A 14,015-nucleotide genomic window follows, 5' to 3' on the forward strand; every position below is an offset into this window, starting at 1 on the left:
CAGCCATCCCTGGACTTTTTGAATTTAATGCTTTCACCTGTTGAAAGCATAATAAAAGGAAGTACCAGATTTACCATTTAAAATGACCATTTAGCTTGATTTAACTTAATTTCGGATTTGTGGTCTTCTAAAGTACCAATTCAGCAAGAACTGGGTTCATCAGACATGTGTAATAGCTGATCCTCACATAGGAAGAATGTAAATTATGAAAGACTATTCAAAAGCACTATTCAGTCATAGACCAAAATAACATAATAAAACAGCTACATATAGTATTTGTTGATGTCAAGATTAAGTTGTTTTCAGATAGATACCTTTTGTTTATATCTTTGAAAAAGTAAGAATGATGTTTTAGAGTAGAAAAGGTATAAGGTTTAATTCAAAAATATTTTATACCAACTTTTCCTCATCTTGCAATGTATTCTTTTTAATTCTGTTCATTTTAACAGCAGAAATACACCTCACTAACTTCCAAATCTTTATCTAATTAAAATTTCAGATGAAGTGGAAATATGTAACCAAATATCAAAAGTGTTTTCTCACACAAAGGCTCTCTTACATATCCTACACACACCTCTATTGGAGTGAACTACAACATGGATCGATTCACATTTATTTGTTTGGGAGAGCAAAACACTCAGCATATAGTACCTATTGAAATTACAGAGATATTGAAGATATCCAGTAAAACTAATTAAGGAAAAAATTTAAAATTAGCTATAGCAATTTATTATTGTAGAGAAATTAAATTAATCATTATTTAAGGGGGGGAAACACCTCTGCTTTGAGAGATACCATGGAGTCTATTATTTTAAACTAGAGGCCTGGTGCATGAAAATTCATGCATTGGAGTGGGGGGCCCCTCAGCCCCACCTGCTTCCTCTCACTGTCTGGGAGCCTTCAGGGGCAGGAGGCGACCTGGTAATCAGAGGAAGGGAAAGCCCCCATTACACCTCTGCTGCTTCCACTGCCAGCAGCACAAGCCTCAGCCGGCCCTGGTTACCTGAGCCTTGGGCGTCCCTGGGTGGCTGGGCAGTTGCCATCCAAGGCTTGCCTGCACCTCGTGCCGGCCCTGGGCAGCAGGGGCGCTGAGGGGAATGGGGAAATCTGGAGGCAGGTGCCCTGGTAGGGCTGTGGGTGCCACCATATTTGAGGGCGTGGCAGTCAACAAGCATATTCCCTCCTTATTGTCTATGGGTGCCGCCATCTTTGTAAGAGTGTGACAGTCAATTAGCATATCCCCTCTTTATTAGATAGGATAAGTATTCAGATATTTTAGATAAACATCTGGTTGGTTTGTAGAAGCCTTTGAAGAATTGCTGAAATTACTAGGCTTTTATTTTAGTGGAGATTGGATTAAATAAACATAAAATAATAATATTGTGATTTATAATTGTCCACATCTTAAGGGCCGTGTATCAGTCCATTACAAGCCAAAATGAGCCTCATAGTTTAGTTAATATTATCTCAAGCATGTCTATCTAACCAAGGTGGGGAGATATACCATCACATAACTGCAGAATGTCTTTCTATGAATATGCTGCAATACTCTTGTAATTTCACTTGTAAAACTAAGATCAGCTTAACTATTATATTTTAGAAAGCCACATTATATGTCAAGGAATATTTTGACAAAAACAATAATTGAATCAATGTGCTTTACTTGAGCATGACAAACATTCCCTCGTAGATTTTTTGGTAAATTATTTATATCAATATATAAACAACTAGAGACCCGGTGCACGAAATTTGTGAACTGGGTGTGTGTGTGGCGGGGGGGGGGAGTCCCCTCAGCCCGGCCTGAACCCTCTCCCAGTCGGGGACCTCTCAGGGGATGTCCACCTCTCAGCTTAGGCCCAATCCCCCCGGCCCAAGCTGGCACTCAGACACCCCTCTTGCAGTCCAGGACTCTTGCAGTCCAGGACCCCTCGCTCCTTACCGCCCACCTGCCATGGAGGCGGGAAAGGCTCCTGCCCCCGCTGCAGCACTTGCCAGCCATGAGCCCAGCTTCAAGCTGAGCGGGGGGCAGTAGGGGAGTGCTGCTCTACCGGAGCTGGCCCCACCCCACTGGTGGGGGGGACTGATTGGGGGTCCAGGCTGGCCAGGGGAAGGGCCATGGAAGGCTGAGGCATCATGGTCATGCCCTGTCCGGCCTCTGCAGAGGCGCTGGGAATGTGCAGGCCCCTCTCTCGCCGCCTCTGCAGAAGGTGTGGCGCTGCCGCCTCTCCTGCCGCCTCTGTGAAAGGGGGGTGCCGGGACCGCCATGGCTGGCCTGGTGGTGCAGGCTCACTGGCCCTGACCCCCACTCACTGGTCATTCAGGAAGGTCATTCTTGCCTAAGCCCTCGCAGCCCTGGCTTAGTCCAGAAGGTCGTCTGGAAGGATGTCTGGAAGAACGTTTGGCTGTCAGGCCTAATGAGCATATTAGCTCTTTATTATATAGGATTGTTGTCTTCAATATATGTTTTAAATTAGTTTTATTGGGGTGACATTGGTTAATGAGATTATATGAATTTCAAGTGTACAATTCTATGATACATCATCTGTATATTGCATTGTGTGCCCATCACCAAAGTCAAATTTCCGTGTATTTGATCTTCTTTACTCTTTACTGGTCCTCCCATCCCCCTTCCCTCTTGTAACCACCATGCTGTCTGTGTCTATGAGGGTTGTTTGTTTGTTTGTTTGTTTGTTTGTTTTAATCCTCACCTGAGGATAAGTTTTTCATTGATTTTAGAGAAGGAGAGAGATAGAAAGAGAGACAGAAACACGGATGTGAGAGAGAAACATCCATTGGTTGCCTCTCATAAGCATTCAGAGGGAGATTGAACCTGCAACATGGGTATGTGCCATGACACCTGACCTGGAATCTCCACCTTTCAGTGCATGGGATGGTGCTCCAACCAACTGAAGCACACAAGCCAGGGCTGGCTATGAGTTTTTGTTTGTTTTTCTTGTTTGTTCATGTGTTGCTTTCAGTTTTATATCCCTCATATGAGTGAAATTATATGGTTCTTAATTGTGACTTATTTCACTTTGCATGATGTTCTCAAGAATATCTTCAGTGTCTTAAATTTTAAGTGTATTTTCTAACTTTACTATTAGTTATGAGGTATATAAGTTATAATCTTAGGAATAAAGCAGGAAGTGATATTGGCCACAATACATTTTTTACTAAGGATGATCTGCTCTTCCAAATTCTAGATGAGATTTATTTCTTATCCTAATCTATGGGAGGAATGTCAGTATTAGAACTGATTATTTTTTATTTGGATTATTAACATTTAACAGCATTAAACATTTAATTAATACCTAAGTATGTGCCAGACAACATATAAGCAACCACCATACATGACTAAGTTGTTTAATGACATAGTAGCAATGAAAATGTCTTAATTAAAGTGTATGTCCAGTGTTCAGTATTGTTCATGATATATAAGCCTAGTTTATTACATATTTTGAATGAATGAATATGTGAAGGACATATAACCTAATCAATTTTATTCTTCATTTATAAATATTATGTAAATCTTGAGCTTATGCCAGTATTTTGTGAGCCTAAGTTAAAAATATATCTGTACAGAGAGATTTAATAGATTTATCAATAGTATTCTTATTCTTCTATGATATTATTTTCTAATATTAGAGTTAGCCTATTGTTTTCAATAATTTAAACTTATATTTTAATTAGCCAGCCATATTAAATTATTAAATAGGATCTTTCTCCTTTTTTTTTTCAAGCATTGAAGAGATATTGCCAAATTTTAGAATTCCTAGTTTAAAACCTATTTTAATTGTATCAGATTTTTACCCAATACCAGTTTTTTATTTACACTGAGTATCTATTTTAAATATGAGAATAAATATGCTATCATATTTGAATTTTGGTATAAATATTATTGGATATATTTTGTGTTGTAATTTTCTTATAGCATGTTGTGATATGTTACTTTTCTTAATAAACACATCTTTTAAGCTGAACTAAACTATCTGCAAGTCCCTCATTTTGAAAAATCTATTTAAAAAATGAATTTGACTTAGCTTATATCCTCTGGTAATTCATATATGATAGAAATAAAAATCTTGTTCATAGTGATTTTCTGTCATTCTTCATAAAGCATAATTGGGTAATTTCAACAATACTTTTGAAGGTCAATTATATTTTGAACCCTATAGGCAACAGTCTGCATTTTTATTTTCATTATCTTTCTTTTGCATATTTAAAAGTGTATATTTAAAATGGTTTATGCATTTTAACTCTAATGGGGAGAATTATAAAATTCTGAATTACTGAAACAATGTTCTCTACATTACCTTGCTTTTTAATTTTCTTGGTGACCATGCTTCTGGAATGTCAACTTTGAATTGTCAAATTAATTCACTTAGGTACTCCAAGTGCGAGGGATCTTTAAGGGTGAGCTACTTTTGAAACACTAAAAGTAATTTAATTGACAATTTTAAAATGTGGGGGAAAAAACATTTTAAATTGTCAATTTAAGCATTTATGATTGGTTTGAGAACTTAAAAAAAATTCCCAATAGGATTATATGGCACCTTTCCACAGTTTAACAAATGTAAAAGCCTCTGTTCATTTTCATAATGATGACATGCATTTTCTGGCTAGATTTAAGAACTGTATTTTAATAGATGTCATTCACATTCTTGTTATGTATAGTAGTAAATATGAGACTTAGAGTGTTGGTTGTTTCTGAAAAACTACTAAAGTAGCAAATGTAGATGTAATACATATTATTTTTTACTTGCCTGGACTTAATATTTAAATAATTCATGTTAGCCAGCTTTTATTAAGTTTCTACTATGTCATTTAGACCCTGAGTACACAAATGTACTATTCTCACCATTAAATGTTAATGAGCATGTACTTACTACAAGGGACTATGTTATATATGATGAAAATCCAATGAACAGACTCCAGATCCCATAATGTTTATATGAGTTGGGAGCAGATGAGAATTCATACGCATAAAATTATGACAAAATTTTGCTATCTGCAAAGAGAGACACTAAGTAAATGATTCAAAGTTCCAAAGGAAATGAAAAGACAAAATATGTAACCATGTGGCTCAGCACAAGCATTATGTACAAGGTAGCACTAAAAATTTGCCAGGAAGCAGGCATAGAATAACAATTACTAAAATAGTTTCCTTCCTTCCAGAGCATGCCAAATAGTCTAATGAAACATGTCAGTGTAGCATGCATTTTTCCTCTTACTTCTTGCTGAACTTAAATAGACTTGCATAGTATTTTCCAAATAATATTTAGGTAATGTGCAAGTGTCACACTAAACAATTTTGCTCTTGTTATGATTAAAATGTAAAAAGTCAATTTTTGCTCCTTTTGATGATTACTTGTTTATTACCTGTCTCCCCAAATATCTTGTATCTTCAGGCTGTGGAGTACAATTGTTATTTTCTCATCACCATGCAAACAGTCCTTGCCACAGTGCTTGACAGAAAGAGTGCAAAAATGTTTTTCCTCAATATTCAGAGGCAGATAGAGAAGTTCCTCAAGTGCAGGACATTATAAGGAGGTTAGTATGGCTGGAGATAGTGAGTGTTGGAGACCACATTTGAATATTTTCTTACATATTATGTGGACATACGTAGGCTATGCTAGCATTTTGTAGTAAAATTAACTAGAATTTCGTAAAACAAGACTTGATCAAATGCTGCTGAGAACTAACTTCAATCTTAACAAAAGCAGTTTTATTTGAGTAGTTTCAGAGGAGTGGAATGTGTCAGTGTGTGATTTAAAATGAGCTAGAGATACATGTATGGGAAATAATTTAAGAAATTATGTTCTGAAGGAGAACAAAGCTATTTGGTAGCTACAGGGAGACAGATCAAGTAAGATTGATAGTTACAGGGTTCCTTTGTATTGTTTCCCTTTGTTTTCATGCCAAAGTTTTGGAAAATTGTATTGGGCTCATGTGAATGACTGACTAGGTGTGTATATGGGAAGGAGGGAGGAAGGGAGGAAGGGAGAGAGAGAGCGAGAGAGAGAGAGAGAAAGAGAGAGAGAGAGAGAGAAAGGATGCAAAAAATATAATAGACACTTGACTTGGGAGATTATACTCAGATGGCAGATATGGGGTTCCTAGTTAAAGTTCAAATAAAGATAGGAGCAAAGATTTAACAGGAAGAAAGATAAAGAGAGTAGGTATAAGTGTATATAAGTTTGGAGATTTGGTGGTAGAAAAATAATGAAGTTCATTTCTTATGCCTTCTGTTTTCTCAGCACACAGGCAAGTATACCAGCTAGGCGTCACAAAGGAACAGAGGTTATAAGGATTTAGAAGAAAGAGGTGACATTACTAAATAATCACGTTGATGCTAGGACCTGACATTAATTGAAGTTAATAATCATGTTGAGGCTAGAAACTGAAGTTAACTAAGAAAGTAATACTAAGATTGTCTAGTAGCATCGTATATCCCATTTGGATATGGGACCATGATTGGAATACAATTAAAAATTATGGTTTAGTCATATTTTTATTGGATTGCATTGAACTCCACAGTTTTCCTCTCTATACAAATACTTGGATTTCTTCAGCTAACCTCAAATTAAATAATGCTTTAAACATAATCATTACCTTCCCCAAACAGATTTCATATCTAGTGTTTTCTATGAGAAAATGGCACCAGTTTTTTCCTGTGCAGTTTAAGCCAACTACTTTGGAGTCATAGGATTTCTTCCTCACTTATCTGACCCATTTAATATACCATGAAATCTTGTTTATTTCACTTCATACTTCCCTCCTAAATTTACCTACTCTTACCTATGACCATTGGTTTATTTCACTTCATACTTACCTCCTGAATTCACTTTTATCTCTGGCCATTAGAACCACTCTTATCATGCAACAGAGTCCCTTTTTGGATCAATGCAATAGAAACAAAATGGCCAATTGCCTCTATCTATGCTCCTTTCCAATCTGTTACCCATACTTCTGTGAAATGGTCTCCTTAACACCACTTTGATCTTATTATTTCCCTGCTCGTTTTTATTCATTCATAAAAATCCCAAGTCACAACTTTAAGGTGTTTATAACCTGGTGTCTCCTTTCCTGTGGCAAATATAGATGTAATACATATTACACTTGATTCCTATTATCTGCCTGATCAATTCTTTAACTTCCTCCATCTTCATTTTTATTCTCCACTTCTTTTGGTCCTATGGAAGGATTTACCCCCCCCCTTTTCTGCAATAGTCCTATTCTAATTGGATAATATTACTAATCTTTTTACAACTCAGCAGAGATTCCGCTTCCATAGAAAAGTCTTCCTTGACATCCCAGTCTAAACTAGGTGTAGATGTTCACTCTCATAGCTCTCATTCCTAGTGTAATCATATGTATAATTACTTATGAAATACCTTTAAAACTCACAAAGTCAGGCCTGTTTCTATCTTGTTTACCTCTGTACCCCAATACCAAGAAAAAAATGTCTGACCTACCACACATGCTGAAAGAATTTTGTTAGACTATTGAACAGAAAGGTAGATTTATCCACTTTTTAGTTATGTTTACATTATTTCCTAAAGTTCCCATGGAGGATTGAACAGCAGTTTTACACATGATATCATATAAATTTAAGTTAAAAGGCACTCATTAAAAAGAAAAAAAGGCTTTTGTTTAATGAATGATAAGTAAATTTCAAATTTGCAGAATAAATGGATTGGCACTTCATGTCTTTGAAAGCAAATAGTCTTTAAAGTGGGAATAAAAGGATAAAAGAAGAAAATTGGATAAATTACCTAAGGATAGTACTGGCTGCTACAGCAATCCTATTATAAGAAAAATAATATTTTAAATCTTCTCCTAATCACTTAACTACAAGAATGCCCTTAATACTATCAAAAAGCTCTTATCTTTCCAATACCTTCACATTCTCTCTGAATTTGTAAGAGCATTAAGGCTTTACTATCACTATAATTAGACCTACTGAAAAAAGTACTTTCTTATTTTTGTCAGGTCCTGATTATTCAGTGGTGGCAGAACACCTTAGCATGGATTACTAAAATCCCAGATCAATTATGGCACATGCAACCTAGCCCCAATTCATTATGTCTATCAACATTTTTTATTGAAATACACATTTGCCTTTGAGCTTAGCAAATGGTCATTATTCATGAATAAAATATTTTAAATATATGTATATGTATACAGTTAATTTTAACAATAGAAAAAATATAGATGGTTATTAGCTTAAGTAAACTAAGCCATAAAAAATAACCAAACCATGAGCTTGGTATCTGTTGGTCTTCAAATGGCTCACACTGGGCAGCTGGAATATTGAAGTTTGACTTTATTAGCCACTGAGAAAGAAGAAAAACACGAAAGTTTAGGGAATGAACAGAATGAAAAGATTTACTTCATTAGCACTTATTTACCTGACCACCAACTTAGAAATGTCAACAAAAAAATATCAGGGAACATTATCTTTATGTGATTCTAAATAGCTCAGTTACAATCTTTATGCCATGCCAGTCATTCATTTGTGCATTATATAACAATTTATGAACACCTACTGTGGTCAAACACTGTGATAAGTATTATGAATGAGACACATTTTCTACCTTTTATAGATCATTTGTATAAGCATGACAGATATTAGAATAGTTGCATGTTGAACTGAAAAAGAAAATTCTAAAATGGAGTAAAAGGTAAAACAAATGCCTAAAATCTACCTCCTCCAGAAAGCAACATAATGTGAATAATGCACCAACTCTTTCATGCATCCTCCCCAATCTAACAGAATTTTAAAACAACTACTGATTAATCAATCAATTTAATAAAAATTTTTTGATCATCTACTGTGTACCATACCATTTTATGAGCATAGTGGCAAATTTGCATTTCTTCAACATATGATATATTAATAGAGGAAATTAAAATTATATTCAGAGCAATGCTTCAGTTTTAAATGCAAATAAGTATTTACTGCCCATTATAATTTCTTATAAGCTCCTGTAGCATAAAAAAATCATTAAATATATAAAACATTTCAAACATGTTTAATTTAAAGACTTAAAGTACATATTTGATTATCTGAATGAATAGCCTGGTATTTATTATTCAGAAGCTTATTAAAAAATTAAAATTACTGCAAAGATTGTGCTATATGTAATCTGTGTATAGTAGTCAAAATAATGACATTATTCACAAAACAAACCCTGCATCTGTTCCAGGGAAAAGCTTAGTCTCTTATTTCTTTTGACAGTGTGCAGACCTGGGTTCTTCAAAGCCTCACCTCACAACCAGAGCTGCAGCAAATGTCCACCTCACAGTTACACCCAGGAGGAAGCTTCAACCTCTTGTGTCTGTGAAAAGGATTATTTCAGGAGGGAGTCTGATCCACCCACAATGGCATGCACAAGTAAGGAAACCCACGGCTATATGGTGATGCTAACTTTCACCAGTTTGAAGGAGGAGCACGGTGGAGCGTGTTCCATTCTATTACCGTTTCCCCTACCACAGGAATAGTGTTGAATCTTCCAGCATAGTTTTCACCACATTTCAATCTTCTTGAGTAAGCATTGAAAAATTTGAGGCTCATGTTTCACTCACTGTGAGAAGCATCCATTTTCCCGAATTTCAATTTCAACATCTATGACACAGACTTAGAGTTTTGCCTTTTACTTTGTGAGTTCCCGTAGTGGCAGGCAAACATGACTCTGATCAATCCATTTCCCCGTTCATGGTAAATTTTCTTCTTCTTCTTCCAAGCCAGCTTTCTAACCACATAAACATGTAGTCAATGCCACTTTCACTTTTTGTTCTAACCTACACCACTAAGCTGCAAAGGCCAATGAGGTCATTTACAATAGAAGACAGGGAATATTACAAGGACATAGATAACTAACTGGGTGTTGGAAAATCGGTTTTAAGTGCCAAATAGAAGACAAATTATTTAGCTAGGATTTTCAAGCAGTTGCAGTGTTTCTTAGGAGTGAGTGTCCTTCACTTTTATTAATTATATGATCAGATAACCATATAATTAGAATGATGAATATTAAACACCTAATTTCAACATTTGCAGTGGATGGATTCACATCCATCAACGTTTCTGGAGATTTTGTTTTTCTAGTGTTCCGTATATATTTCTGGGAAGAAAACAAATGTATGTATTTGTTTGCTTCATGACAATACTTTCATAGTTTTCCACATTCATGTTCTCTATAGCAAATTAAAAAAAAAATAAAAGAGAAAAAAAGTGGATCCCTTCTCTTCATAACAGTTAATTTTCATGCCCTGCCTTGTTTTAACTATTTTAGATTCCATTACATTGTAACTGCTCTCAAAGATGGTGACAGATTTTTGAAACTTAGTTTCAGTTGTACTAAATAAAAAGAGGCATACAATACCTTTTATTAAATAATCACAAACTGAAATTTTATCTCTATTTCAGTGTCAGTGAAACATATGTTCATAGTTCCTCAAATTATTGATATTAGTTAGCTTTGCATTGCTAAAGATCATTCTTTTATCACCAGACTGATAATTTTATGGGTTAAGCGATTACTAATGATAAATTATTCCCCTTCACATGAGTAAATGGCATTATTATATACACGTTTAGGAGACTAAATTTTAATGGAAGAAATATAAACTATGTTTGAATGCGGTGCATTTTGGTTGAAGTGGAGGTTATTTTGATTATTCAGAGCAAAAGAAAGCCCAAATAGTAAGGGAACGGTTGGGTAGACAATAGAATGGTAAATTAGAAAGAGAAAACCATGTCTTGAGATACTTTTAAAAATCAGTAATTTTCTAGTTATAATTTTCTTTAAGTGGTCCAGCCATGATCTTTCTTCTTCTTAGCATAAACGTGAGCCTCCATTCTGTAAATATGTTAGATCTAGGGATGGAGATACTCTGTGCTCTGGTAACGAGGGCTTCTTAGCACTTAGGACCTGAGGCTTCATATTTTCTCTGTCTCCAGCTGTGCGAATTTCTAACACTGTCTCAAAACAACACCGATTTGTGTGCATTTCTCAAAAAGACTGTTGGGACTTGTGTAGACAGTCTCACTAATATATAATCTGTGAGTGTGTGTGTTCTCTTTTAAATTGCATTCATACCACCACAAAGACCACATATGATTCCCTTGAACAGATGGCTTGATTGATGTTAAGATGAGAATCTAGAATTTTGCTTTCCCTTTGGCTCTTTGGACTTACATTTATGGTTCGATTCCTTTTAATAATCTATATATATATATAATCTGGAAAACAAAATGTAATAATCAAAATGTATAGGAAAAGAAAATCAAACTAAAATAAAGATTCTAATGAATCTCCTTAAATCACAGTTCTACCTTGGTTCAGACATCACATATATAAATGGCCAGTCGAATTTCATTATAATATTTTTTAGGTGCAAGTCTGTCTGAGCTTCTACTTTTTACTTTTACTTTCGGATTTCACTTAAATTTGAGTCTCATTTTAACTTTAAATTTGAGTTTCATACGAGCCCCCATTCAAATATTGAGGGGCTATTAGTAGCAGAGTCAGAAGAAAAGGAAGAAATCAGATTTAGAGAAAAGGTATTACATGCGCGTGCATTCCAGTTGGTAGGAAAAACATCCCAGAAGCCTGGTATCATTCTGAACAGATATATTTCAGGTATTTTTTTTTTTACCACTTTCTTAGAAGGAAACATAACATTTGATCTCAAATTATATTTTCTCCATAATTTTCCATTATTGAATATTAAGTAAGTTATAGTAAAAAATAATACTTGTAGTTTCATCTTAAGTACTTGCTTCAATTTAAAGGTGACTTCTATACACAAGTGTGTAAAACTGTATGTATAGAAAAATTCACAGGGTTCAACTATAAATGTTGCCAGGGTGGGGATTGTTTTCTCAAAAAGGGCAACTCTTTGATTATAGAGTCCTTTAATTTAAACAATATTTTGTAAATATTAGGTAACTTTCCTATTACTTTTAAATTTAGGTCTCAGCAGTAATGACTATAAATTTTAGGTAGAAACTAATATGAATCTGTATGTTTAGAACAGACAATGCATGTTAATATAACTATGTCATATTAAATTTGCCTTATTTTTGCTTATGAACCATTCAACTACCACCATAGTCTATTTTATTTCCTGTCAGGAAATCTTTACTAATCAAGTCTGAAACAAATATAAATTTATTTTCTCGTTGAGGACATAATAGTAACAGCTGACTGAAATTTTAATTCTAAGTATTTAAAAATCAACTAACATTAGACATTATGCAATCAATTTTTAAAGGACTTTTTTATTTAGACCATTTTTAGTTTATAGCAAAATTCAGAAAGATTCAAAGATCTGCCATATAGTTCCTGTCCACACACATGCATAGCCTCCCCCATTATCAACTCTCCCCATCAGAGGGTTATACATTTGTTGTAATTATGTGTAATCAATTTTAGTTCTCTTTAATGTGCTAATTAGTTTTAGAAATATGTAAAGTAATATACAAATAGATGCTATTTATTATTTATTGATAAATTTGTTCTGCTAATCTCTCAAGATCTAAATACTTTTATTCTTCCCAATGTAGTTTTGTGAATTATTTTAAAAATAAAATTTAGTTTCCCAATTAAGTAAAATTCATAATTTGCAGAAAGCCATCATCTTAAAGCAATATCAACATTTTAAAAAAACCTTTATTATAATATTGTAATATTGACCAACTACTTAAGTTCTAGTGTTTTCTTGACATTGAAGGAAGGTTTCAAATTCTGTTGTTCAATTATGAGTAGATAGCCAATCTATTTTTAGGTAAGCTAAGGCTATTATTTACTTGCTGCAGAATTTTTTATTCAAGAGCCACATTGAAAAATCCAGTTTGTACCTATGCTTATTCTTGGTAAGCTCTCCTATTTGCTTCCTAAGTTTTAGGGACAATTTTAGTGAGGAAGTAATTAGTACAATCTTAAGAAGGAAGTAATTAGTTCAATCCTAAGGAGGTATTTGATAAAAGACTTGCCATTTTTAAATATATGTTATTTTCATTTAACTGTTTTTGCATGTATAGTTGTATACCATAATTATTTACATACACACTAGGCAAAATATCTGCTTTAGTTGAACGAGTGTTATAATTGTAAGATAAATTATTTCTACAGGGTATACAATCCAGTATTGTCCCTACAAAACTATAACAAGACTTTCCAAAAGTTATTTCAAATGATGACTCTTTGATTCTCCCTATTTAAAAAAAAATGCAAATCTATTTTTTCTCCTTCAGACCAGGGTTATGTGTAGTAAAGATGACTATCTTAAAATATGTTTTTCTCACTTTACTTTGCAAACCAGGACCCCCCTCAGCTCCTCGGAATGCCATCTCAAATGTTAATGAAACTAGTGTCTTTCTGGAATGGATTCCTCCTGCTGACACTGGTGGAAGGAAAGATGTGTCATATTATATTGCATGCAAGAAGTGCAACTCCCATGCAGGTGTGTGTGACGAGTGTGGAGGTCATGTCAGGTACCTCCCCCAGCAAATCGGCCTGAAAAACACCTCTGTCATGATGGTGGATCTGCTCGCTCACACAAACTATACCTTTGAGATTGAGGCAGTGAATGGAGTATCCGACTTGAGCCCAGGAGCCCGGCAGTATGTGTCTGTAAATGTAACCACAAATCAAGCAGGTAAGTGTGATGTCCAACCAAATAATGTACCTTAGGCCAAGCTCTGTCCATGATCTCCACAGCTGAGGGCTAAGTTGCCTGAGATCTGTGAGAACTTCTCATGAGTTAGAGGGTTAGGACTTGAAGTAGAATACATCTCAAGATGCTTCTTTTAGTATTAAGCAAATAAAGGCTAAGGCTTTCTTAGCAGACACTTTCAAGGACAGACAAAAAAAAAAGATGTTTTAATTGAATTTTTCACTAAAAATACATTTCTGGCTCAAATCCACTCATAGCAGAATTTTTTGTCTCAATTTCATGCAGTGCTAATTCAATCTACATTTTGTTTTGTTATGTTTACTTCAAGTGTT

The 14,015-nt window shown here is 34.7% G+C and overlaps 1 protein-coding gene across 9 annotated transcripts in view; it reads left to right on the forward strand.

Moving 5' to 3' along the window:
* EPHA5 (EPH receptor A5) overlaps positions 1–14,015 on the forward strand; it is a gene marked incomplete at both ends in the record, with an annotated part of 329,203 nt that overhangs the window by 153,152 nt on the left and 162,036 nt on the right. For 4 of the 9 annotated variants that reach the window (XM_079777090.1, XM_079777092.1, XM_079777091.1 and 1 more), the window contains 2 exons: positions 9,242–9,397; positions 13,330–13,665. The exons of 3 other annotated variants lie outside the window; for them this stretch is intronic. In XM_079777090.1, coding sequence (XP_079633216.1) covers positions 9,242–9,397; positions 13,330–13,665 — 492 coding nt within the window. The remainder of the gene's footprint in view (positions 1–9,241; positions 9,398–13,329; positions 13,666–14,015) is intronic. 2 more of the 9 variants (XM_079777094.1, XM_079777095.1) reach the window with 1 other exon arrangement.

The sequence above is a fragment of the Cnephaeus nilssonii genome (assembly GCF_951640355.1).
Source record: "Cnephaeus nilssonii genome assembly, chromosome: 1".
In the NCBI taxonomy this organism is placed as follows: domain Eukaryota; kingdom Metazoa; phylum Chordata; class Mammalia; order Chiroptera; family Vespertilionidae; genus Cnephaeus; species Cnephaeus nilssonii.